This window comes from Mobula hypostoma, chromosome 23 (assembly GCF_963921235.1).
Source record: "Mobula hypostoma chromosome 23, sMobHyp1.1, whole genome shotgun sequence".
Lineage (NCBI taxonomy): Eukaryota > Metazoa > Chordata > Chondrichthyes > Myliobatiformes > Myliobatidae > Mobula > Mobula hypostoma.
In genome coordinates, this window is record NC_086119.1 from 48,691,389 (window position 1) to 48,716,429 (window position 25,041).

The 25,041-nt window shown below is 41.2% G+C and overlaps 1 protein-coding gene across 5 annotated transcripts in view; it reads right to left on the reverse strand.

Annotated features, from left to right (window-relative positions):
* The window catches only part of srrm3 (serine/arginine repetitive matrix 3), a 417,679-nt gene that overhangs the window by 137,783 nt on the left and 254,855 nt on the right, over window positions 1-25,041 (reverse strand). For 4 of the 5 annotated variants that reach the window (XR_010015899.1, XM_063031471.1, XM_063031474.1 and 1 more), the window contains 2 exons: window positions 24,804-24,872; window positions 16,626-16,661 (listed from right to left, as the gene is read on the reverse strand). Coding sequence is in view for 4 of the 5 variants with exons in the window: in XM_063031471.1 (XP_062887541.1) it covers window positions 16,626-16,661; window positions 24,804-24,872 (105 nt within the window). In the remaining variant the exon portion in view is untranslated. The remainder of the gene's footprint in view (window positions 1-16,625; window positions 16,662-24,803; window positions 24,873-25,041) is intronic. The other variant, XM_063031472.1, reaches the window with a different exon arrangement.

Below are 25,041 nucleotides of genomic sequence, written 5' to 3' on the forward strand. Positions count from 1 at the left end.
ATTCTTTGAAGAGGCGAACCCGCAAGGGTAATGTATTTAGACTTCCAAGGCATTTGACTAAGTGGCACATAAAAGCTGATGCATAAATTATAAGTCCGTGGTATCTGATGGAGTGAAAATGGACTGGCTCATGGGAAACAGAGTTAGAATAAATGGGTCCACTGAAGGCTGAAGTAGATAACTAGTGGATTAGTTCATGGCGAGTGTTGGTTCTCCTTTCTGCTAGAGAAAGGAACAAAACAAAAATGGACAAAGATCATGTTGTGGTAAGACACTGTAATTCTGTTGTGGATATAGAAAGATAAAGTGGGCAAAACAGTGGCAAATGAAGTTTCATGTGGGTAGTCATTCACATCAATAAATCAAAAGGAAAATTATTATCTAAATGGAGATCGAGTGAAATACAGAGAGATATAGGTGCTGGAAGACTGGTTCAACAAATTGTTAAAGTGAACAACATTTTGGTCTTCATTGTTAAGGGGTTGTTTTTTTAGAAACAGGGAAGGTCTGATACACTTGTACAGGGTGTTATTGAGGACACATCTGCAATACTGGGCACTGCTTTGGTCTCCTTACCTTAATATATAGTATCAGTGGAGGTGATTCATCAGGCTAGTTCTTGGGTTGAGAGGATTGTTCGGGCATGTAGATTTGTTTTAGAGCTTATAAGAGTTTCGATTTTATTCAAACATATAAGATGGTAAAATGGCTTGACAGGGTAGATGTTTCACAAACGGGAGAATCAAAGGACATATCTACAAATAAGAAGCTGGTCGTTTAGAACTAAGGAGTGTAGACATTTCTTTCAGCAGAGGGTGTTACCACTGGAATTATCTACCTCAGCAAGCAGTGCACGTTGGATCATTATCGGAGGTGATTAAATATTTGATAAATCAAGAAACAGAGGGATAAGGAGAAATGGCACAGAAGAGGAAGCCACAATACGCCAGCCATAAACATACTAAATGTGGAGGCTTTACAGGCCAGATAGCTTACTCCTGCTCCTATTTTATTCTGTTCTTCCATAGAATCTCTGATGACTAATTTTTGTATTATTTGCTAGTTTACACTCATGATGATCCTCTCTATATTTAGTTATTATCTTCTGCTGGTTTTGAAAACTTTTTCTCTGTATTAGTGTGCCACTAATCCTTACAACATCGTTTACTTTTCCTTACAAGTTGAGAAGGGGTTGGGTCAAGTGACAGCTGAGTAAGATGCGCCCTCTCCAGAGGCATGAACCCACCTCCATCGGACAGAAAGTCACATCTGAATGACATTTATCTTGCGTGTGTGTGTGTGTGTGTGTGTGCGTGCGTGCGTGTGTGTGTGAGAGTGTTATTTTTGGAGAAGTCTGGGGTTCCTGGGGTGGATCACATGCTTCAAGTATAGTGGCTGCAGGGACTGGGTGGGCAGTTGGCGATTGAGAAGTTGCCCTGAAAGAGGCAAGTGATAGCAATCAGCTTCATGCTTTGTAAAGACTGAGCAGCTGGAAAATGCTCCGAGTGGGATGTCAGATTGGGAGGGGAAGAGGAAGATGAAGGGATCGAAGGAAGGAGATGAGTGAAGGGGTAGCAATCGAAGTCCCCGATTTGCTGCTGCAAACAGGGTTTTCATTGTCCCTTTAGCTCTCTTGTGCGCATGACAACAGACTCGGCCTGACCTGAAATGAACTATGAGTTATTTTTTTCCAGTTGGGTTGACTGATGGATAAACATTGAGCAAAACAATTAAAAACAGATCAGTTCCAAAGTAAGAGAATAGACACCTAAATATGAACATCGATGAAGTTCCTGATCATTTCTTTACTACTGCTGCTCTCTACTACAACCAAAGCAATCTCAGAGAGTAGTTAAGAGTAGTGATCAGAGGAGTAATTTGAGCAGCATCATGTGACAGGCGGTGTACAGTATATTCTGCATCATGGCGTTTAGCGCGAAAACCCATGATCGATTCCATTGCTTCTCTCCAACTGAGGAGTTGATCAGGATTAAAGTCGATGAGGGTGAGAGCACAGAACGGGCAGGTGATCAGCACCATCTGCCTGTGTCTGATTGGTCTTCCTCTCCCTCTCGCTAGGTGCTGTCATGAGGGAAGTGCAGGGTTCCATTCTGCAAGGATTGATCGGCACGGCGGTGGACTCAGTTTAGGGGACTTTGAGGCCCATGGTGCATATTTCTGGATTCTCGTTACTACTTTTTTTGCTGTTCTTGAGCGGTTTGATCGGAGCGATCAATACGAACAAGGGTGCTTCAGCAAAGAATGGCTCTACATGCAGCCTGCAGTGGGCTAGCAGCACGGTGCTGAACTGAACTAAACGGAAAACTACTGGACTCCCGGCTTGATGTTGCTATCCCATGTGTTGCTCATTTGTTTTTTGCCATTTGCGCAGTTTGTTCTGCGCGGTGAGTATTTGATGTTTTCTCGAACGGGTTGCATGATATTTCTTTGTTTCATGGTTGTCTGTAGGAGGACAAACCTTAAGAGTTGTATTTTGAATATATACTTTGATAATAAATACTGTATACTTTAATGGTTTGATTCTTGGAATGTGGCAAAGAGAGCATTATGGTACATTGTCTGTTACTTAATGTTGCTTATTAACCAATTTCAAAGCAACAAAATTTAATCAGTGTAATACAAATATAAGCTAATGCCTGTAGTATCCTTTGCTATTGTATGGTGTACTCGTACAAAATTGTGTAAATAAAGTAGTAGATATACAGCATTCCATAATATTTTGCAAGTAGACTTAATGAAAATGTCTGCTAAGCCAGTACGGAAAAGGTGAATTTGTGTTGAAATTACCTATAAAAAAGGCTTTGAAGAGATATTTAAGAAGATATTGAAGATGTGTAGTTGAAGGAGATTAGGTATTGAGTTTCAAATAAAATGAAAGTAGTCTGGTGTCAAAAAGGAACGAGACAGGAGACTGGGGAGGGCTTTATGATAAAAAGGATTGCACCAAATCAGAATCAGATTATAGGTCTTCTCCGACCAACATTTCAGTCTCTGTTTTAAGATCTCCTAGTATTTCTTGATATGGCCAAGTGTCAAATTTTGTTTAATAATACATCCGTGAAAAATCTTTTGCAAAAGACGATTCGTAATAAACTTTAGGCTGTGGGATTTTGTCTAGTGCACTTGTCAGTTTGACTCTCAACTGATTTTACCCATAAAACGTGTTTGTGATCACTTCAGCGTGATGAGCACTACATCTGATCACAATCCACATTCCCATACCTAATGTTTTCTTGCTATCAAATATCTACATAATAACGGCATTCTTATGTAATAAATACCCATACAGACATAAATCTGGAGCTCAAAGCACCATTTATTGTGGAACAGTGTCAAGAGAGCTAGTAGCATAGTATATTACCTTCATGCTTGACTCCTGATTTAAAGAGACCTTCTGCTGATATGGGAGATCTTCCAGGACAATAATAAAACTGTGGATTGCTCTGATGTTGTTATATTTGTGTGTGGAGCTACTCATTCAGTAGTTGCCTCAGTGGTACCAACACTGTTCAAGGTAGTAATGAAAAAGTTATGGATAAAGTTGGTCCTCAAGTTAGGGTCTTGCTCTGAGGTAGTCTGATTTCAATGGCATAAGTGAGTACCTGGTGAAATTAGATTGGGAGTAGGTACGTGTGGGTAAAATGACATCTGACAAGTGGGAATCTCTGAAAGCTCAGGGACAACATGTTCTGGAAAAGGTGAAAGATAAAGACGAGAAGATTGGTGAACATCAGATGAGAAAGAATTTAAGGCTTGATAAAGAAAAAGGAGATGTGTCAAGTATAGGCAGCTGGGATCAAAGGAATCTCTTGTGGAATATAGACCATGTAGGAGAGAATTTAGGAGGGCTTAAAAGAAGCCATGAAGTATCCTTAGCAGGTAAGATTGAGGGGAATATGAAGACAATCTACTAATATAAGGCATTAAGACATGGGAGCAGAATTAGGCTTGTCAGCCCATACATTCTGCTCTGCCATTCCATCATGGCTGATTTATTATTCCCCTCAACACCATTCTCCTGCCTTCTCCCCATAACCTTTGACACCCTTACTAATCAAGAACCTATCAACCTCTGCTTTAAATATACCCAATGACTGGGCCTCCACAGCTGTCTATGGAAATAAATTCCACAGATTGACCACCGTCTAGCTTAAGAAATTCCTCCTTATCTCTGTTCTAAAGAGACGTCCTTCTATTCTGAGTCTGTGTGCTGTGACCATGGACTCCCCCACTACAGTAAAGATCTCTCCACATCCACGCTATCTAGGTTTTTCAATACTCGATAGGTTTCACTAAGATCCCCCTTCACTCTTCTAAGCTCCAGAGAGTGCGAGCCCAAAGCCACTAAACTCTCCTTATATGTTAACCCTTTCATTCCCGGGATCATTCTTGTGAACCTTCTCCTGGATCCTCTTGAATGCCAGCACGTCTCTTCTTTGATAAGGTGCCCAAAACTGCTCACAATATTCCAAGTGTAGTCTGACCAATGCCTCATAATATCTCAGCACTTCACACACTCTAAGCCTATTGAAATGAATACCAGTATTGCATTTGCCTTCTTTAACACCAACTCGCAAATTAACCTTCAGGGAATTATACTACAGGACTCCCAAGACACTTTGCACCGTTGATTTCAAAATTTTCTCCCCGTTTAGAAAATATTCTATGCCTTTATTCCTTCTACCAAAGTGCTTGACTATATACTTCCCAACACTGTATTCCATCAGCCACTTCTTTGCCCATTCCTATCTGTCAAAGTCCTATTGTAGACTCCCTGATTCCTCAACACTACCTGCTACTCCACTAACTTTGTAATCTCCACAAATTTGGCCACCATGACCTGAATTTTATTATCCAAATTGTTGACATACAAAGTGAAAAGGAGCAGTCACAACACCAACTCCTGCTGAACACCGCTAGTCACCAGCAGCCAACCAGAAAAGTTCCCCTTTGTTCCCACTCTTTGCCTCTTGCCAGTTAGCCAATATTCTGTCCATGTCAGTGTCTCTACTGTAATACTATGGACTCTTGTTAAGCAGCCTCATGTGTGGCATCTTGTCAAAGGCCTTCTGAAAATCCAAGTAAACAACATCCACTTGCTCAATCCTTTGTCTATCCTGCCTGTTATTTCCTCATAGATTTCCAACATATTTGTCAGGCAAGATTTCCCCTTAAGGGAACCATTCTGACTTCTGCCGATCTTATCATGTGTTTTCATGTACTTCGTAACCTCACACAAGCACCAATATCTTCCAAACACTGAAGTCCGGCTAACTGGCCTATAATTTTCTGTCATTTGCCTCCCTCCCTTCTTAAAGAGTGGAATGGTGTTTTCAATTTTCCAGTCCTCCAGAACTATTTTTGAAATTCATGATTCTTAAAGGATTATTACTAATGAATATATAATATCTTCAGCAACCTCTTTCAGAACATTGTATTTAGTCCATTTAGTCCAGGTGCATAATCTGCCTTCAGACCTTTCAGCTTCCCAAGCATCTTCTCCTTAGCAATAGCAACTAAATGGACTCACTTCCTCCCTATGACATTCTCGAATTTCAGGCATATTGCTGGTGTCTTCTACATGAAGTCTGACATAAAATACTTCTTGGGTTCATCAGCCATTTCTTTGTCCTCCATTTCTCTGTCTCCAGCATCATTGTCCAGGGTCTGATATCCACTCTTGCCTCTCCTTTACTTGTGTTTTTATATCTAAGAAAATATTTGGTATCCTCTTTTATATTACTGGCTAGGTTTCCTTCATATTCCATCTTTTCTCACCTTATTATTTTTAGTTGCTTTCTGGTGGTTTTTAAAAGCTTTCCAATCATCTAGATTCCAAATAATTTTTTTGCTCTATTATATGTCATCCCTTTTGCTTTTATGTTGGCTTTAATTTCCCTTGTCAGCCACAGTTATGTCATTCTCCTTTTAGAATACTTCTTCATCTTTGGGATGTACCTTCTGAATTGCTCCCAGAAACTCCAACCATTGCACTTTTGCTGTCATCCCTGCTCGTGCCCCTTCCAATCAACTTTAGCCAGCTCATACCTCTGTAATTCCCTTAACTCTGCTATAATACTGATACATCTGATTTTAGCTTCTGCCTCTCAAACCACAGGATGAATTATATCATATTATGATCACTACTTCCTAAGAGTTCCTTTACCTTGAGCTCCCTAATCAAATCAGGTTTGTTACACAACACCCAATCCAGAATTACCTTTTCCTTAGTGGAGTCAACAACAAGCTGCTTTAAAAAGCCATCTATTTATCATTCTTTCTCTTGGGATCCAGCACCAACCTGATTTTCCCCATCTGCCTGCATATTGAAATCCCCCATGACTATCGTAACATTACCCTTTTGACATGTCTTTTCTATCTTCCATTGTAATTTGTATCCAACATCTTGGCTACCGTTCAGAGGCCTGTATATAACTCCTATCAGGGTTAATTACCCTTTCACTTTTTTAACTTTACCCAAAAAGGTTCCACATCTTCCAATCTCTTTCTTAGGACTTGATTTCACTTCTTAGCAAAAGGGCCACCCCATCCCCTCTGCCTACCTGGCCGAACTTTTGATACAATGTGTATCCCTGGATGTTAAGCACCCAACTGTGATCTTTTAGTCACGCCTCAGCGATGCCCACAATTTTGTATCTGCCTATTTCTAACTGTACTACAAGATCACCTACCTTATTATATTGCTTTCATTCAAATATAATGCCTTGTTCTGTATTCATTACTCTTTGCAATTTTGCGCCCGTTACCAGAAGTTAACTTTTAAACTTTTTGTCTTTCTATTTATTTTCGAAACTTTTGTAACCTCTTCTGCACTCTCCTTCCCTTTTACTTTACCCTCATTTTTCCAAACTGCTGAACTGCTGACCCCACTATTTAGTTTACAGCCACAGTTCAACTCATTCCTCTGATTGCCACTATACCCTATCAATTACCTACCCTTCCCCACGGTCTCACTACACACTGCATCTATTTGTATACTAGCTGCCCCATCCTCTGCTTTATCACTTTAGTTCCCATCCCCTTGTTAATTTAGTTTAAACCCTCCCCTACAGCTCTAGCAAACCTGCCTGCAAGGATATCGTCCCACCTCAAGTTCAGATATAACCCATCCTTTTTGTACAGGACATACCGTCCCCAGAAGAGGTCACAATGATCTAGGTATCTCAAAACCTGCCCCCTACACCAATTCCTCAGCCATGTATTCAGCTGCCAAATCATCCTATTTTTACCCTTACTGGTGAGAGCAAGTGCATCTAGAAATGTAGCTAGAGCAAGGGGGTAGCCAGGGAAAGAGTGGGTTAGAGGCCAGAGTTGTAGTCCAGCTATGACAATGTGGGTGCATTTCTAAATGAATACGTTCCATCTGTATTGGAGAAGGACTTGGAACACAGTGAGTTCAGCAACAGGAATATGGACAATCTGGAGCAGACCAGGATCCAAAAGCAGGTTGTGTCAGATGTCAATGGACACAAGAGGGTTGATCAGGCCTGATAAGCTCTGTTGTACACTTAATGCTTTAGTAATGTTTGAATGATCTTGTGTGTATATTGGTTGATTAAGAATTTTTGTTCATTTAAATAATTCATTATGGATTACATGTATAAATACATGAGTTGCATATGTTATCATGCTGCCACGCGATACGTGCTCTCCTTGCTTAAAATAAGCCCGAAGTTAGACCCACATTTTGGACTCCCATGTCTTCCTTTGAATTAGTTTGATGTTTTGAAGTTACAAAACATTACAAGATCTATTTAAGATTTCAAGAGAGAAGATAGAGAAGATAGCTAAGGGACCCGACAGAGATTTTTACGTCTTCGTTAGCCACAGGTCAAAGGTCAGGAGACTAATATATTAATTATATTAGTATAATATATAAATATATATAATATATATATACTATTGATGTTCTTTACTTAAGAAGGATAGCAGGGGTGAACCAAGTAACCACAGGGCTTAAAATTATGTCAGTTGTCAGGATAAGATTTATGTACAATTGGAAAGGCAGGGGTTGATCAAGAACAGTTGACGTAGCTTTGTGCAAAAGGAAATATTGCCTCTTTTTGAAGAGACAATTCTGAAGGTTTTTTTTTAAGGCAGGGCTGTAGACGTTGTCCAAATGGACGTTGGAAAGGCATGGTATGCAGATTAGGAGTTTAAAGCATACAGGATCTCATACAAACAGGGTAATTGCATCCAAATTTGGCCAGGTGATAGGATGTAGAGGTTGATAGGAGAAGGATGTTTTTCAGATCACAAGTCTGTCACCAGTGGTCCACTGTACACGTCAGTGCTCGGACCTTGGTTGTCTGTCATATATAATAACTGATAAATTATAATATGATATATAATAATTTAAGGTCTTTGAAGCTGCGGCTGTTGGAGGAATCATTAATAAGTTTGCAGACAACATGAAACTTGGTCGTGTGAATAGTGAGTAAATTTGTCTACTGCACCAGCAAGACGTAGATCAGATGGAAAGGTGGGTGAAGCTCCGGTATTTGGAATTTAATCCCGATAGCAGTGAGGAGATACATTTTGGAAAGTTAGGTAAGGGTAGAGCTTAGATACTGAATGGTTGAGTTAAGGAATATTAACGAACAGGGTGACTTTGGAGTTAAGGTCCAAAGCTCCCTGAAAGTGATAGGTGGTGAAGAAAGCAAATGGCATGTTTGTTTTCATAGGTTGGGATAGTATGCTGCAACTTGATGGAACATTGGGTAGGCTGCACTTCTGTCCACCATACTATAGGAAAGACACAGTATAGGTGACAATGCCGTCACCTAGATTGGACCCCTTTAGCTATGGGAAGAGATTAGACAGACTGTGTTTGTTTTCCCTGGAGTGAAGGAGGTTGAGGGTACAGGTTTTATAAACTTCTATCAGGATGAGTACCTAGGTACCTACTGCTCACTGCTACATAGATGTAATGATATACTGTTAATTAGCGTACTTGGCAGATTGCACGTAGCCTCTGTTTGTGAAATGGTTTTTGGTCTCTGAGTATGAATGAAGAGCAGCTCCTCCAATTCAGTGAGACACTGCACTGGGAAATTGGTGGGGTGCCTCCAATGTAGGTGGTCTCCCTCCTATTCATTACTGTTTTGCCTAAATGGAGGAAATGAAGGGCGTCAAGTCACCTTTCTATCTATCACTCTCTTAATTTGTGGGAGGATTAGATATTAATGGTGGCATGAGAGTGGTGTGAGAGAGAATTTGGTGTCTGGATTGTGTAACTGTGTGCATGTATTGGTGTTTACACGTGTATGTGTGCCTGAGTCTTGATCTCTCTATAAGTGGCATTATTTTGAATGACCTCATACTTGACATCTCTGGAGGGGTCATTAAATTACTTGTGACTCTGTTCCATTGAAGCCAGCTGGTGGTGTCGTGGCATCTGCACTGAACTTCGAGGCGAGTGGTTCTGGGTTTGAATCTGGCCACCTCCATGGACGCTTTCCATCTGTGCTGAGTTGAGTGTCGAGCTAACGATTTGGCCTCTTTAAAAAAAAACAGACAAATGCTAAAGAAACAGCAAGGTTGCCACCCGATGCATCACAAGGAGTGGAAAGGAACAACTGCTTCATTGAGTAAAAACTTTTGGAACAAGTAACTTGAGTAATGCCTCAGTCACTCCCAGTGTACAGCATTCCCTCTTGCCATGCATATCTCACTGGAAATCAATGCTTTGCTCCTCTCTGCAAATCAGGGCACTTTTCCTTCTCTCCTGCAGCCACTTTCTCCTTCGGGGAAGTCTTGGTATAAATTGTTGTTCTTTGCCACCATGAGCAGTGGGACATTGAGGGCTGACTCTCCCTCTCTGACTGCTGGGCAGTGAAGAGATGAAAATGAATTTAATCAAAACTGTGAAGGTCATGTTTTTGAGACACAAAAAGAATGCAAATGCAGGAATCTAGAGCAACACACAAAGTGCTGGAGGAACTCGGTGAGTCAGACAGAATCTATGGAGGAAAACAGGCAATTGGGTTGAGACTTCATCTGGACTGGCATTTATATTTTTAGTGCTTTAATATGTAAAAACTGTTTTACTGCTGCACTCTTGTTAGTGACCATTTTTAAGATTTTGTTTTGAGGGAGACCTAATTTGGTACTATCCATAAATGCAACAGTGTTTTAGCTATCAAAAAGGTGCAACTGAGTTTCAAGCCAAAGCTTACTGTCAAACTAACTATAACTTCCAGATTTATCTCACTTGCTTACTCCATTTAATATTATTATTATTATACTGTGCGGTGCCTTTTAAATTTCAAACAGTACTGTGGATTGGCATACAACTTGCGCATTTATTGTTGTCAGAATTCTTTGAGATTCTGATTATTTATTGTTTAGTAGCACTTCGTGGATTCCAGTGTTGCTACATGAGATTAGGACTGACAAAAGTATCATTGACACAGAAGAAGGGCACTGCATCAGCAAATCTTTGTAGATCTGTTTGAAAATTCCATCACAAGTTCCAGTTGTTTCCTCCTTGTGTTAAAATTCAATAAGAGGGGAGCAAACCAGTCATTTGCAAAACACTTAAACAATAATGAAGCATATAAAGCAGCCTGCAATCTTGTCTTCAGATCAGATGCTCAGTTACTAAGTGGAAATTTCAAAATTCCGACAGTCTTCCCCCATTTACTGTAATTTTTTTCTGTCTCATGGATGAGAACATGAGAAATTGCTGCTGTTGTGGGACATTCAGCCCCTTGCACGGGCTTCAGCATTAATCTTGATGGATTGGAATTGGAATTGGAATTGGTTTTTATCATTGTCACATGTATGAAGGTACAGTGAGAAGCTTATTTTGCATACTGTTCATACAGTGCATTGAGGCAGTATAAAATAAAACAGTAACAGAATGCATTATAAAGTGTAACAGCTACAGAGAAAGTGCAGTGCAGATAGACAATAATGTGCAGGATCATAGCGAAGTAGATTGTGAGGTCAAAGAGTCTGTCTTTGCACTGGTGCATTCAGGCTTTCATAACTTCTGGCTGAGGGGAGAGGAAAAAAAGACAGAATGTCTGGGGTGGATGGGGTCTTTGATTACATTGGCTGCTCTACCGAGGCATCAAGAAATAAAGATAAAATCCATAGAGATGAGTCTGGCTCCCATGATGTGCTAAGCTGCACCCCCAACTCTCTGCAGTTTTTTGTGATCAGAGGCAGAACGGCTGCCACTTTCTCTGTACTGTAACCGTGGAGTTTCTTGACTTAATTCTCTCTTCCTTGGTTCAGTCCCTTCCCACCTATGTCCTCAACATTTCTCGTGCTCTCAATCTCCTCACCAACTTTCAATTCCCTGGATCTGACCACCTCATACTCACCACGGATGTCTAGTCCCTATACACTTCTATTCCCCCATCAAGAAGGCCTTAAAGCTCTCCACTTCTTTCTCAATAAAAGACCCAACCAATTCCCCTGCACCATCACCCTCCTCCATCTGGCGGAACTGGTCCTCACCCTCAACAATTTCTCCTCAGCTCCTCCCGCTTTCTCCAGTCTCAAGGGGTAGCCACAAGCACTCGTGTGGGGACCAACTATGCCTGCCTTTTCATTGGCTACGTAGAACAGTCCATGTTCCAGCCTTCCCCGGTAATGATCCACAACTCTTCCTCTGCTACACTGTCGACTGCATTGGTGCTGCTTCATGCACCCATGCTGAGCTCATCAATTTAATCAACTTTGCCTCCAACTTCCACTCTGTCCTTAAATTCAGAGACCACTTCTGACGCCTCCCTTCCCTTTCTCGATCTCTACGTCTCCATCTCTGGAGACACATTGTCTATTGATATCTTTTATAAACCTACCGATTTCCAGTGTTGTCTTGACTATAGCTCTTCTCACCTGCCTCCTGTAAAAATGCTATTCCCTTTTCTCAGTATCTTTGTCTCGCCGTATCTGCTCCTGGAATGTGGCTTTCCTTTCCAGGATGTGCTCTCCTTCCTTAAAGAATTGGGTTTCGCTTCCTCCACCATTGATGCTGCCCTCACCTGCATCTCCTCCTTTCCCAGACATCTGAGCTCATCCCATCTTCATGTCATTTTCACAGAGATAGCATTCCCTACCTTACCTTACTTACCACCCCATGAGCCTCTGCATCCAACACATCATCCTCTGCAACTTCCGCCATCTACAAAGGGAGGATAACACCAAACACATCTTTACTTCCCACCCCTCTGCTTTCCATGATTACCTCGTCCATTCATCCCTCCCCACTAATCTCCCTCCTGGCACTTATCCCTAGAAGCAGCCAAAGGTCTACAGCTGCCTATTTACCTCCTCCCTCACCTCCATTCAGGGCCCCAAACAGTGCCTTCAGGTGTGGCCACACTTCACTTGTGAATCTGCTGGGGTCATCTATTATATCTGGTGCTCTTGGTGGCCTCCTCTACACTGGTGAGACACATCATAAATTGGAGGACCACTTCGTCAAGCACCTCCACTCCATCTGCCAAAAGCAGAATTTCCCAGGGGCTAAATACTTTAATTCCCATTCCCATTCTGACATGTTGGTCCATGGCCTCCCCTGTGCCATGACAAGGTACTCTCAGGGTGGAGGAGCAACAGTTTATATTCCATCTGGGTAGCCTCCAAACTGAAGGCATGAATATCGATTTCTCCTTGAGGTAAAAAAATTTCCCTTCCCCTCTCCTCTTCTTCTATTCCCCTCTCTGGGCTCTCACCTCTTCTCATCTGTCTATCACCTCCCCTGGTGCCCATCCTTCTTCCCTTTCACCCATGGTCCACTTTCCTCTCTTATCAGGTTCCTTCCTCTCCAGCCCTTTACCTTTCCCACCCACTTGGCTTTCCCTATCACCTTCTAGCCTTTCGTCCTTCTCCTCCTCCCATCTTTTCATTCTGGCTTCTTCCCCCTTTCTTTCTGGTCCTGTAGAAGGGTCTTGGCCCAAAACGTCAACTGTTTGCTCATTTCCCTGGATGCTGCCTGACATTCCAAGTTCTTCCAGCACTTTGTGTGTGTTACTTTGGATTCACAGCATCCGATCTTCTTGTGCTTATTCTGCACCCTGTTATTGTATTCCCTTTGCACTATCTCTATGTATTTTTGTGTGGATTGATTTGTCAGACTGGTATGCGACTAAGCTTTTTATATTATCTTGTGCATGTGACAATAATAAGCCAAGTACCGATTATAATAATTTTGGAATTGTTTCATTTGTAAATCCATGCTCTTTTTTCAGTCTCATTTATTTACAAAGATTTCAGTTACCATTTCCTTATTAATAGATTCTGGCATCTCCTCCATGATGTTGGGCTGACTGATCTTGAGTTTCTAACTACCTTCTCCTTCTTTGAACTAAGGGGTACACTGGAATTCTTCTAATTTGTGGCAGCTACTCTAGTATAGAAGGAGATTTGGATCATGATAACCAGTGCATTCACTACATCCATCAGCACCTCGTTAGAACAGTACAGCACAGTACAGGCCCTTTGGCCCATCATGTTGCTTCCACCTTTTAACCAACTTTGAGATCAATCTAACATTTCCTTCAACATGGCCCTTCATTTTTCGTTCATCAATGTGCCTATCTAAGGGTCTCCTAAATATTCCTAACATATCTGCTTTTACCACCAGCTGGCAATGAGTCCCAAGACATCACCCCTATTCTTTCCTCCAATTCATCATAAAATTACGCCCTCTCATATTAGCCATTTCCACCTTGGCAAAAAGGTCCTGGATTTCCACTCTTATCATCCTGTACATCTCCTCGTGATGAGGACCTTCATGTCTTGGCGATAAATCAGCTTTAAATTTGATTAACTTCTTGCATACATTTTTTTATAAAGTAACATTCTTCAGTTTCTAGACGAGGGGTGATTGATAAGTTCATGGCCTAAGGTAGAAGGAGTCAATTTTAGAAAAACTAGCACATTTATTTTTTCCTACATTTACACACTTAGTCCAGCAGTCGTGGAGCATACGGATCCATTCTTTGTAGAAGTCGGTGTCTTGGACCTCCAGAAAGTGGTCCACAGCAGGGGTGATTGATAAGTTCGTGGCCTAAGGTAGAAGGAGATGAGTTATTAACTTCAAACTTTCTGCATAATCACTCAAAGAGTTGAACTGCACATGCATGTAATGAGAGCTGTATAACTCATCTCCTTCTCCCTTAGGCCACGAACTTATCAATCACCCCTGCTTGTGGACCACTCACTGGAGGTCCAAGACGCTGACTTCTACAAAGAAGCGATCCATATACTCCACGACCAGTGGACTAATTGTGTAAATGTAGGAGGGGACTATGTTGAAAAATGTGCTGAGTTTTCTAAAATGGACCCCTTCTACTTTAGGCCACGAACTTATCAATCAACCCCTCGTAGTCTTACTGTTCCCAACAATTTCTTCTTCCAGGAAGACAGACACAAAAATATTTAATCCCTCTGCCATTCAATTATTCCTAGTATAATTTCTCTTGTCTCAAGCTGAAAGGAACTCACATTAATCTTTGTATTTTACACTTTTCTGGGAGGCGGTGCGAAGTTAAGGTGGTGCTAAACAGCGATTCCTTTGCTTGCATCTTCAGAAACAGCCATATTTCTATCTTTAATATCTTTATTTTTCCCTTTCAGGGTTCTTTTGAAGACCCTGACCTTGAGTTGCACACAGACTTCAGTTCTTTGCGGGAATGGGACCCGTTCTCGGGGTTTCAGGACCGACTGTTGTTCGACACGCCAAGGGTTCAGCCTGAGGATTTGGCTCAGATTCGGAAGCCTAAGATCTTGGGGCTCTGGAGACAGGCGGATCGAGGGTCGGTGTCACGGCAGGAGACCCGTGTGTCATGGCAGGAGACCCGTGTGTCATCGGGGGAGTCAGAAACTATACTGCTGTGTGCCCGAAGACCCGGGATCTTTGAGATCTTTGGGAACAGAGCTCAGAAAAAGCGACATAATGGACTTTTAACATCATAAACCAGTGAGTTGTTTGTTATGCCTCCCCACTCACTGGGAAAAACGGAGACACCTCCTTCTCCCTTATTAGGGAGAGAGAAAGAGCATGTGGTACAGCAAATGCTGGATGAAACGCGAAGTCTTTAAGGTAACTGCAAGACTGTGTCTTTGCTCTTGCTTTGCTCGTGCTTGAGTACTTGCTGGTGGGTGCTGATGCTTTTTTGGGCTGGTGGGGGTGGGGGGGATTGTTGGTTGCTACCGCATACGCGCGGAAGGGAGGGCAACTGGGGGGGGTACTTTGGGGTTCTTACGTTTAACTGTTGTTTATTCTTTGGGGCACTCCTCTGTTTTTATGGATGTTTATTGTATACATTTTTCTGACATTAAATTAGACCTTTGGACCTTTGAACATTTGAACCTTTTACATATTTTTAATGCTTTAACTTTAGCCCTCCTATGGCAAATATAGAAATTTTCCTAAAGCTCTTTTTGGCAGCTTTTTCCTGTGATCTCAATCACAAGTATTACTGTACGCAATCATAAAGAAGACACACCAGCATCATTGCTGACTTGTAAGATTAAGGAGGTTCAGTATGTCACTGACACCCTTAACAAACATCCACTGCTGCACTGTTTATGGTATGCTAACTGGTAGCACCATGGTCTGTTACAGCAATTTGAATATACACAAACATAAGGCACTGCAGAGAGTAGGAAACTTTGCCAGACGCAACATAGGCACATTCCTCCCCACCATTGGTGATACCTACATGAGGAGCAAAAATCAAAAATCCCACCAAGTGGACCATGTCATCTTATCACAACTAGATAGGAGGTACAGAAGCCTGAAGTCCCACACCACCAGATTCAAGAACAGCCATTGAACCTTTAACCATTCAGTTATAGAACCAACCTGCACAACCCTAATCGCTACAGTTTAGCAACACCGTTGCCACTTTATACTGCAATGAACTCTGTCTTCTTTGTACTAATTGTGTTGTATCTTGTAAATGTATGCATCATTCATGCTGAATTGTTTTTATTGTGGGTGCTGCTTACTTGATGCTATATGCCTGTGATATTGCTGCCCCAGGAAGTTGTTTTCTCATTGTACCTCTGCATACATGTACTCATGCATATGACAATAAATTTTAATCTAATATTACGTTTTTTTGGTAGCCCTGGATGGATCTGGTATCTAGTTCATCTTTGCTGCCTTATTTAAACTTCGTTCATTGTTTTCATACTTTTTTTCACTGCAGCCTCCCGATTTAGCACAGTTAACTCGTGTCCCATATTTTCATAGTTTGCGTTGCTTGGATTTACAGCTTCGACTTTGAACTAAATTGAATTATTTATCTTCGCAAAAAAAATTCTATCATATCGTCACTGTTCTTCCCATAAAAGGCTGTTAACTACAGAGTTATTAATTAGCTTTTTATCACTGCATAATACAAGATTTGAAATAAACTGTGCTCAATTTGGTCCATTAACACATTGATCTCGAAAACCATATTCTCCAGAGACTATGGTTATTAAGAACTAACTTAAATTTCTACAGCATTGAAGACCAACCAATACCCATACTCCCAGCAGTGCTAACTCTAATCCCGGCAGGTTGTGTGGTCATTCACAGTAGGCAGCTGACGAAGCTTTATAATGCTTACCTATGCCTCCTCTTTTTCCTGTAACCTGAATCAGACCTGTATAAGATGAGAAGTGAGTAAGTGTAGGGGTTTGTTTGAAGTAGCCTCTACTACAATACACTACAATTTGGCCAAAGAAACATTTTCAAATGAAAGGTTCCATGTATCAAGGTTACTTAAACATGAGATAAAGACATTGTGTTTGAAAAAAAAATTTGATGAAAATATAACATTTAGTAATTATTGTAGGTTCCTCTTCCCATTTTGGAGGTCATAAATACCACAATGTATAATCCAGAAAAAGAAGACAATTTTCTTTTCTGAGAACATTTTATAGGACCATATGGGGAAAACCCATCTCACAGACTGTCAATTGAACATCAGTCAGCCACCGGACAGCTTCGAAGCCCCAGCTTTAATGTTTTGAATAAAGTATCACTGACCTGGAACGTCTCTCTCCACAGATGCTTTCCGATCAAGTCAATATTTCCAAACATTTTTGTTTTCATATGTAATTTTGGGTGTGATATACTGAAATTCTTTTGCAACAATTAAGTCAGGCGCAGAATAGTTTTGTACATCCCCAGTTGTCTTGTAACCTTGTTTAGATTTCAATTCCACAAGATATTCAAGTTTCAATGGAGTAAAACTTAATCAGGTTAAGGAAAAGTGAAAACAAGGCATAATGTAACTAAAATGGTACACAAAATGTTAGTTTTTTATATTTGCTTTGGATGGAGAAGATGTACAAATGTATCTTCTAATGAGGCGCTATTGTAAAACAAGTTATTTCCCCCCAACCCCACTGGATTCTCTGGGAAATGATCACTTATCATACTGATGAATATTGTAACAAATATACTGTAATATAGAATACAATATAGAGCTTAACATTCATCAGTTTATCTGCATAATTTTCTGCCCTCCTATGTCCATGTGAAGCAAGGAGCTTTCCTCAACCAGACCAGAAATTTTGATTTTCATCATTGTTGCCCTGGGTTAGTTAGTTCAGCATAAGGAGCTAAATGGGTCTTGTTTTCTGCTTGTTCATCTTTTTCATCATTCACACCTTGGTAAGATCACCACGTGCTATAAAGAACCCAGATGAGGAATTCACGGAATTATGCACAACAGCAAATGAGAGTTCATGTCTGTGTGGCTAAGAAACACCAGCTTTAATTCACTGATGACATGACTATTGTTGGCAGAACTTCAGACGTTGATGAGGAGGCATGCAAGAGTGAGAAAGATCAGCTGGTTGAGCGGTGTCTCAACAACAAACTTGCACCCAGTATCAGCAAGACCAAGGAACTGATTGTGGACTTCTGGAAGGGGAAGTCAGGGGAGCATGCACCAGAACTCATTGAGGGGTCAGCAGTGGAACGGATATCAACATATCAAAGGATTTATCCTGGGCCCAACATATTGATACATCATTAAGAAGGCACCTCAGCAGTTTATACATTATTAGGATTTTGAGGAGATTTGGTATGTGACCAAAGACTCAAGCAAATTTCCACAGCTGTAAAGATGGAGAGAATTCTGATTGATTACATTACTGCTTGGTACGGAGAGTCCAGTGCAAAGGATTGGAAAAAGCTGCACAGAGCTGTAGACTCAGCGAGCTCCATCATGGTCACTAGCCTCTGCACCAAAGAGGACACGTGCAAAAGGTGACGCCTCCAGAAGGCGACACCCATCATTAAGGACTCTCACCATCCAGGGTCATGCCTCTTCTCATTCCAACTAACAAGGAGAAGGTACAGGAACCTGAAGGCCCATACTCAGCATTTTAAGAAAATCTTCTTCTGCTCCACCACCAGATGTCTGAACCCCACCACAGATATATTGCTCTCTTTTTTGCTGTATTTACTTCGTAAATAGTTCTCACTGAAACTTTCAGTACAGTTTTATGTCTTGCACTTTGCTGCTGCAAGCAACAAATCTCACAATGTATGTTATGTTATACGGCGCAGAATGTTGGACAATATCTAGTAACATCAGGAAACGAATTGTAGCAGCAGAGATGTGGTTTTTGAGGAGGATGCAAAGAATATCATGGACGAAACGAATATCTATCGAGGATATCATGAACAGAGCAAACACAAAAAGAGAAATAATGTATGAGAGCATGAAAAGGCAACCTAACTTCATTGGACATGTGATCAGGAAAGAGGAGTTAGAATGCATGGTAGCTATGGGAAAGATTGAAGGGAAGAAAGCAAGAGGAAGACAAAGACAAATGATGATGGAGACAGCAGCCAGAGAACTGAAAATGAATAACAATGAACTGATCCACTTGACCTGAAACAGGAGTGTGTGGGCCAAGGCAGTCAAAGCTCAAACTGGGCATGGCACCTGATGATGATGATGATGTTAGTAATTATAAAACTGATTCTGATTTTGATTCAAACAAACAGGTCTGAAATGTCATGCGATACCACATATTATGTAGAAACATGAACTGCTATGCACAAGTGAGCCCTAATAGTGAACTTCCAGAATAACTATAAACAACACATAAAAAATTAATTTTTAACATTTTAAATGCAACTGTTCATAGGTGGCTCAAACTCTGAAACAGTCTTAACCAAAAGGCTGAGGTCTGCTAGGGCATCAGCTAAGTCCTAAACCTACATCGGCCACTGCTGGAAATTTGAGGCTTCTTTATTTTTTCATTATTACTGACCACCCATCTCCCCACTCCCCCAGCCAATGTCATCTTGCCCCGTTCACCTGTTAGAACCCAAGGCCTCATTATATCTTTATATCACCCGATGTGATCCTGAACCAGCCCTCTGACATAACCTCCCTGAACTTGCCCACTTCGGGTTTTTAGCGAGAGAGTCATTGGTCAATAAAACTTTCTAAGGAAGTTCATATTAATGCAATTTCTATAGTTAAACACAAGAGATTCTGCCGACGCTGGAAATTCAGAGCAACACACACAAAATGCTGGAGGAACTCCGCAGGTCAGGCAACATCTATGAAAATGAATCGACTGTCGACATTTTAGGCCAAGACACTTCATCGGGACTGAAAGGGAATGGAGAAGAAGCCTGAATGAAAAGGTGGAGGAGGGGAAGGACGACAAGCTAGAAGGTGATAGGTGAAGCCAGGTGGCTGGGGAAGGTACAGGGCTGGAAAAGATGGAATCTGATAGGAGAGGAGAGTGGACCATGAGAAAAAGAGGAGGAGATAATAGGCAGCTGAGGAGAAGAGGTAAGGAGCTAGAGTAGGGAAGAGAAGAAGATGGAAGGTGGAGGGGAAAAGAAAAAAAAAAGAGAAAACAACATTACCAAAAAGAGAAATTGATATTCATGCCATCAGGTTGGAGGCTATCTAGGGGAATATGAGGTGTTGCTCCTCCACCCTGAGGGTGGCCTCATCGTGGCAGAAGAGATCGTCATGTCATAACGGGAAAGGGATAAGAATCAAAATGGCTGACCACTGAGAAGTTCCACTTTTGGTGGATAGAGTGGAGGTGCTTGACAAAGCAGATCCCCCAATTTACAATGGATCTCACCAATGTAGAGGAGGCTGCAGCGGGAGCACCAGGTACAATAGACGACCCCAACAGATTCGCAGGTGAAGTGTTGCCTCACCTGGAAGGATTCTTTGGGGCCCTGAATGGAGATGAGCAAAGAGGTGACTGGGCAGGTGTCATATTTCTTTTGATTGCAGGGATATGTGCCGGGAGGGAAATTAGTGAGGAGGGATGAATGAACAAAAGAGTCATGGAGGAAATGATCCATGCAGAAAGCAGAGAATGGGGGTGATGTAAAGACGTGTTTGGCGATAGACTCCCATTGAAGACATTCGAAGTTGCGGAGTATAATGTGTTGGATGCAGACGCTCATGGGGTGGTAGGTGAGGACAAAAAGAACGCTGTTCTGTTATGGCGTCACAAAGGTGGGGTGAGCGCAGATGACCAGGAAGTGGAGGAGCTCTGGGTGAGGGCAGCGTCAATGTTGCAGGAAGGAAAACACTGGTCTTTGAAGAAGGAGGATGCCTTTGATGTCCTGGAAAGGAGAGCTTTATCCTGGTAACTTTCAGGCTAGCAAGTGCATTTTTCCTTGCCCAATCTTAATCAACAACCACACTCAATCTTTATAATCTCTCACAAACACGGATCACAGGGAGGGCACTGGCATTCCCTATCTTAACGCCTCATTACACTACATAATGTTTCTTTGCCTCTACCCCTTTCTAATCTCCATCCACACTTCCTCCTATTCCACCACCACTTAATCACTCTCCTAACAATCATTCCTGACAACTCTGCTTTTGGGCTCTGACTTTTCCCGGAGTATTCACTTGCCAACAAGCAGCCAAACCTGATGATCAGTTTGGCCTCAAACAAGAAGGTGTTTAAAAATTCCATCCTATGTGGTTTAAACCCTTCTGCCTAGAAATTCATCTGCACCATTTTTCCAATAACTGCATTATTTCCTAGTGCCATTTAAAAAGGTCAAAAATGATAACTAAATTTGACAGGACATAGAACATAGCATGAGTCCTTCGGCCAATGATGTTGTACCAACTTTTTAACCTGCTCCGTTATCAATCTAATCCTTCCTTCCTATATAGCCCATAACTCTCCATTTATCTTTCACCCATGTGTCTATCTAAGAGTACCTTAAATGTCCCTAATGTATCAGCCTCTACCACCACCCCTGGTAGTGTGTTCCAGGCACCTACCCTTCTCCATGTAAAAACCTATCTCTGACATCTCCCTCAAACTTTCCTCCATTCACCTTAAGCAGATGCCCTCTTATAAGACATTGCCAATCTGGGAAACAGGTGCTGTTGTCCACTCTCTCTATGCCTCTTATAATCTATACATTTCTATCAAGTCACCTCTCATCCTCCTTTGGTTCGAAGAGAAAAGCCCTAGCTTGCTCAACCTTTCCTCATAAGACATGTTCTCTAATCCAGGCATCATCCTGGTAACTCTCTGCACTCAGGACCCTTATTAAAAACAGCATTGTTGGCTGCCATGTAAAATTATATCGTTTTAGTAATGGTGGGCACTACAATGATGCTCTAGTCCAATTCCTTTGGATTGGACTAGAGGATTCCTTTGGATAGAGAGTGTCCTCCTAGGTTGACTGAATTGAGAGGTTGGTGGGGCAGTTCTCCTCTGTTCAACAGCGGCCATGTAAATTTACATGTCTACTTCTGTATGTGTGCAGTCTATGGGTGGCTGCTTTATGGGGAACCATTGCTGGCCTGCCTAATTCACTGAAGAGCTGTTGGCGGAGAAGTTGGGATTTGTGAAGTACACAGCATCAATGATGTCCCTAGTGAAGTAGTGAAGTGCAAAGTGCGATAAATGACATCTATCAGTAGATGCAAGCTGGAAAGTTCCAGAAGCTGGGTGACTGGGAGACCAGGTCCTTGACTTTGATTGTAGCAGATGAGCTGAATCTTGACGTTGAACAAGCACTACCACGTATGTGAATATCTGAGTAAAAGCTTACAAGGTCAGTAATGTGGGTGATGACTACCTTGCTCAAAGACAGTCTGCAAAGACATTGATTTCCTAAGAAGTTTTCATAGAGATGGCTTCATGTAAAGCGTTGATAGGTAAACTACTGCGCCCTTAATCCTTGCAAGTTTTTTGTGACAGGGTCTCTTTTGAGATTTGCTATGCCTCTTCTTTTTTGCATGTCATTAATAAGTAGGAGCACTGTATAGGAAAACAGGAAATCTCTATTTTATTATATCAGAATAGTTGAGGGTGTAAAGTAATCATCAGTGGGCATAGTAAACTTTGAGCTTGTAGAGCTTGGCACTGAGCATATTTAATGTGTGTTTGAATCAGAGCCTTCAATATTAGTAAAAGCTAACTCTCCTGTGAGTAAACAACTACTGTGATTGAAAATCTTCTTAACAATAATTTTTAAATATTACATTATAGTTGACTGCACTTGGTGCATTTGATGCTGATGAACAGTGCCAGCAAACACTAAAATATTACCTCAAGTTGAGAAGTTCTGGGACAAAACTGCTTTCTTCAAGCATTGCACAAATTAACTTCTAGGGTCTAGGCCACCACACTTACCAGATCTTTTCACTAATTGCTCCAAAAATACCACAATAGAAAATGTCATGGCTTTGATTTGCAAATTGGTCATGTAACCAGCCGTCAAATATAATTCTACCAACGCTCCGAAGAGGAAGCACAGGGTTAGGTTGAACTTAACACATGATTTAACGTCAAAAGCACAATTTGTGAATAACAATTTAAATTTACAATGAATGGCAAAAATGTCAGAGATAGATTTTTTGATTAGCAGTAATTTAACATTGACGTTAACCATGCAATTTGAATTAATGTCTGATAGACATTAAAGTAATAGGCAATACTTGGCCATTGGATAGCACCATGTTGATGGGCTGAATGATCTTTACTTTCTATGTCTTTAACATTTTTGGGTGCTCAAGTCTGCCTGAAACTGGGTTCATTTACTGTGTCCAACAACTGACAGGATTCAGGGGTGGAGATTCCTCTCCATGACCTTCACTAGCAGGAGAAATCAGTCCTAAGTACGTCGTACTAACTCTCTACACTAATTGATTATTAACGTAATGCCAAGGGAGTCAGGAAATAAAGTCATTAAACAAATGCTCAAGTTATCATCTACCTTACAAGGATATTCTGTGTTCTGTAATACTTTATGATAGTAACATTAGTAATTGCACTTTTTCCTCACACAACTAGTAATCAATGTTTACGATCAGAGTCACTCAGCACAGAAACTGTCCCTTTAGCCCACTGAGTCTACACCGACTCTCAGGCACCCATCTTTACCAGTGATAGCACAATCCCATTTCATTCTCCACATACTTTGATGAGCTCCCTCCAGACTCTATCTCTCACTGACATACTGGTGGAAATTTAGTGGCCAGTTAACCTATCAACCCAGCCATTGTTGGGATGTGGAAGGAGACTGCAGCACCCAAAATCTGAAGATGTCAACTCCACCCAGAAAGCACCAAAGGTCTGGATCGTACCCCATTACAGGAGCTGTGAGACAGCTGCTCTGCTACCAGACATGACACTGTGCCACCACCATACAGGGTCTTAAATATTGAGATTAGACCTGGTATAAGTTTATATCTTCATCTTTATAGAAGTTATTTTTGAAGTGCAGTATAACATTAATGCATTCACTTCAGTAAAGGTTTTATTTAACTGTCAGATGCTATCCGAGCTTTAGGAGGTGGAAATAGAGAAGGGCACATATAGTATAAGCTCTGTTGGATTTTCAGAAAGTTCTTTTTGAAGTTCACAGTTGCAATGATGCTTGTTACATTGCTCAACGTCCAAAGCCAAGGCCGGAACAAGGAAAGAATGCACAGAAGGTCCAAAACTGATTGGGCTTCAGTGCATGCGACGTTGCCCACCTCTCAATTACACAAGAACAAATGACTCATTAACTCATGCAGACAGAGCTATATTTTGTTTTCTCTTTGACTTGCCCTTTTTCTGAAAATATTACTCAAATTAGACTTTGCAGTAAGTTAAAAGGTTTTATTATTCATTGAGTTTCAGTGAATTCAGGATAGATGGATATGGTGTCAAGTTGAAATGATGGGAGAGTCTATCCCAAGGCTCTCTGAGATCTGCACTCAACTCTAAAATTGTGCCTCCACTCGCTTGTTGATATCCTTGACACAGATATACACACACAGCTAATTGCTTTAGTATGAGGTAATTGAAAAAGAAATTTTCCTGAACTAAAATACAATGATGATCATTTCCTTGACACTTTAAAACACTTTGTAAATTCACTTGGCATTTCCCAGCATGAGTTGACTTCCACGTCAAATGTGAAGAAGTCATTTGCTTGGAATGTTGCTGAAAAAATGAATCCCTGTTCTTACAATTATTGGCATGCCACACAACAGCCAGGTAGCCAAGACATATAAAAACACCAGCTCATGTAACTTGACTGTAATATACTTGCCTTGTTTCCTGCCTTGCCCTCGTGTGCAAAGCAGAAAAAATACTGTCTAGAAACAAGTTCAAAACTGAACTGCATTCAAATTCAAAATCTTTAAGCAGTATGGGTCATTTTAACTGTCAGTCAGATATTGGGCTGTGGTCTGTTGGTGCCTGACTGCTTCTGCATTAGAAGTGCTACACCTAAGGGAACCTAATGCAACTACAGAAGACAGAAGCAACTCCACCTGTCTCTCTTGTGTTTCTTTCCACTCTTCTTTTTTCTCTCTTTCCGTGACGATGATGAACTTTCACAGCTATGAGGAAAAACGACACATTTAAAATATAACAATTGCTTCTGTCTGAAAACACTCACAGTTAGCACAGGAAGAAACAGCCAGGAAAACATCTTGCTGGCACTGCAATTTTAATTGCAACAGAGGAAGGCAAATCAGCAATCTCAAACAAGACTTTTACTACACTTAA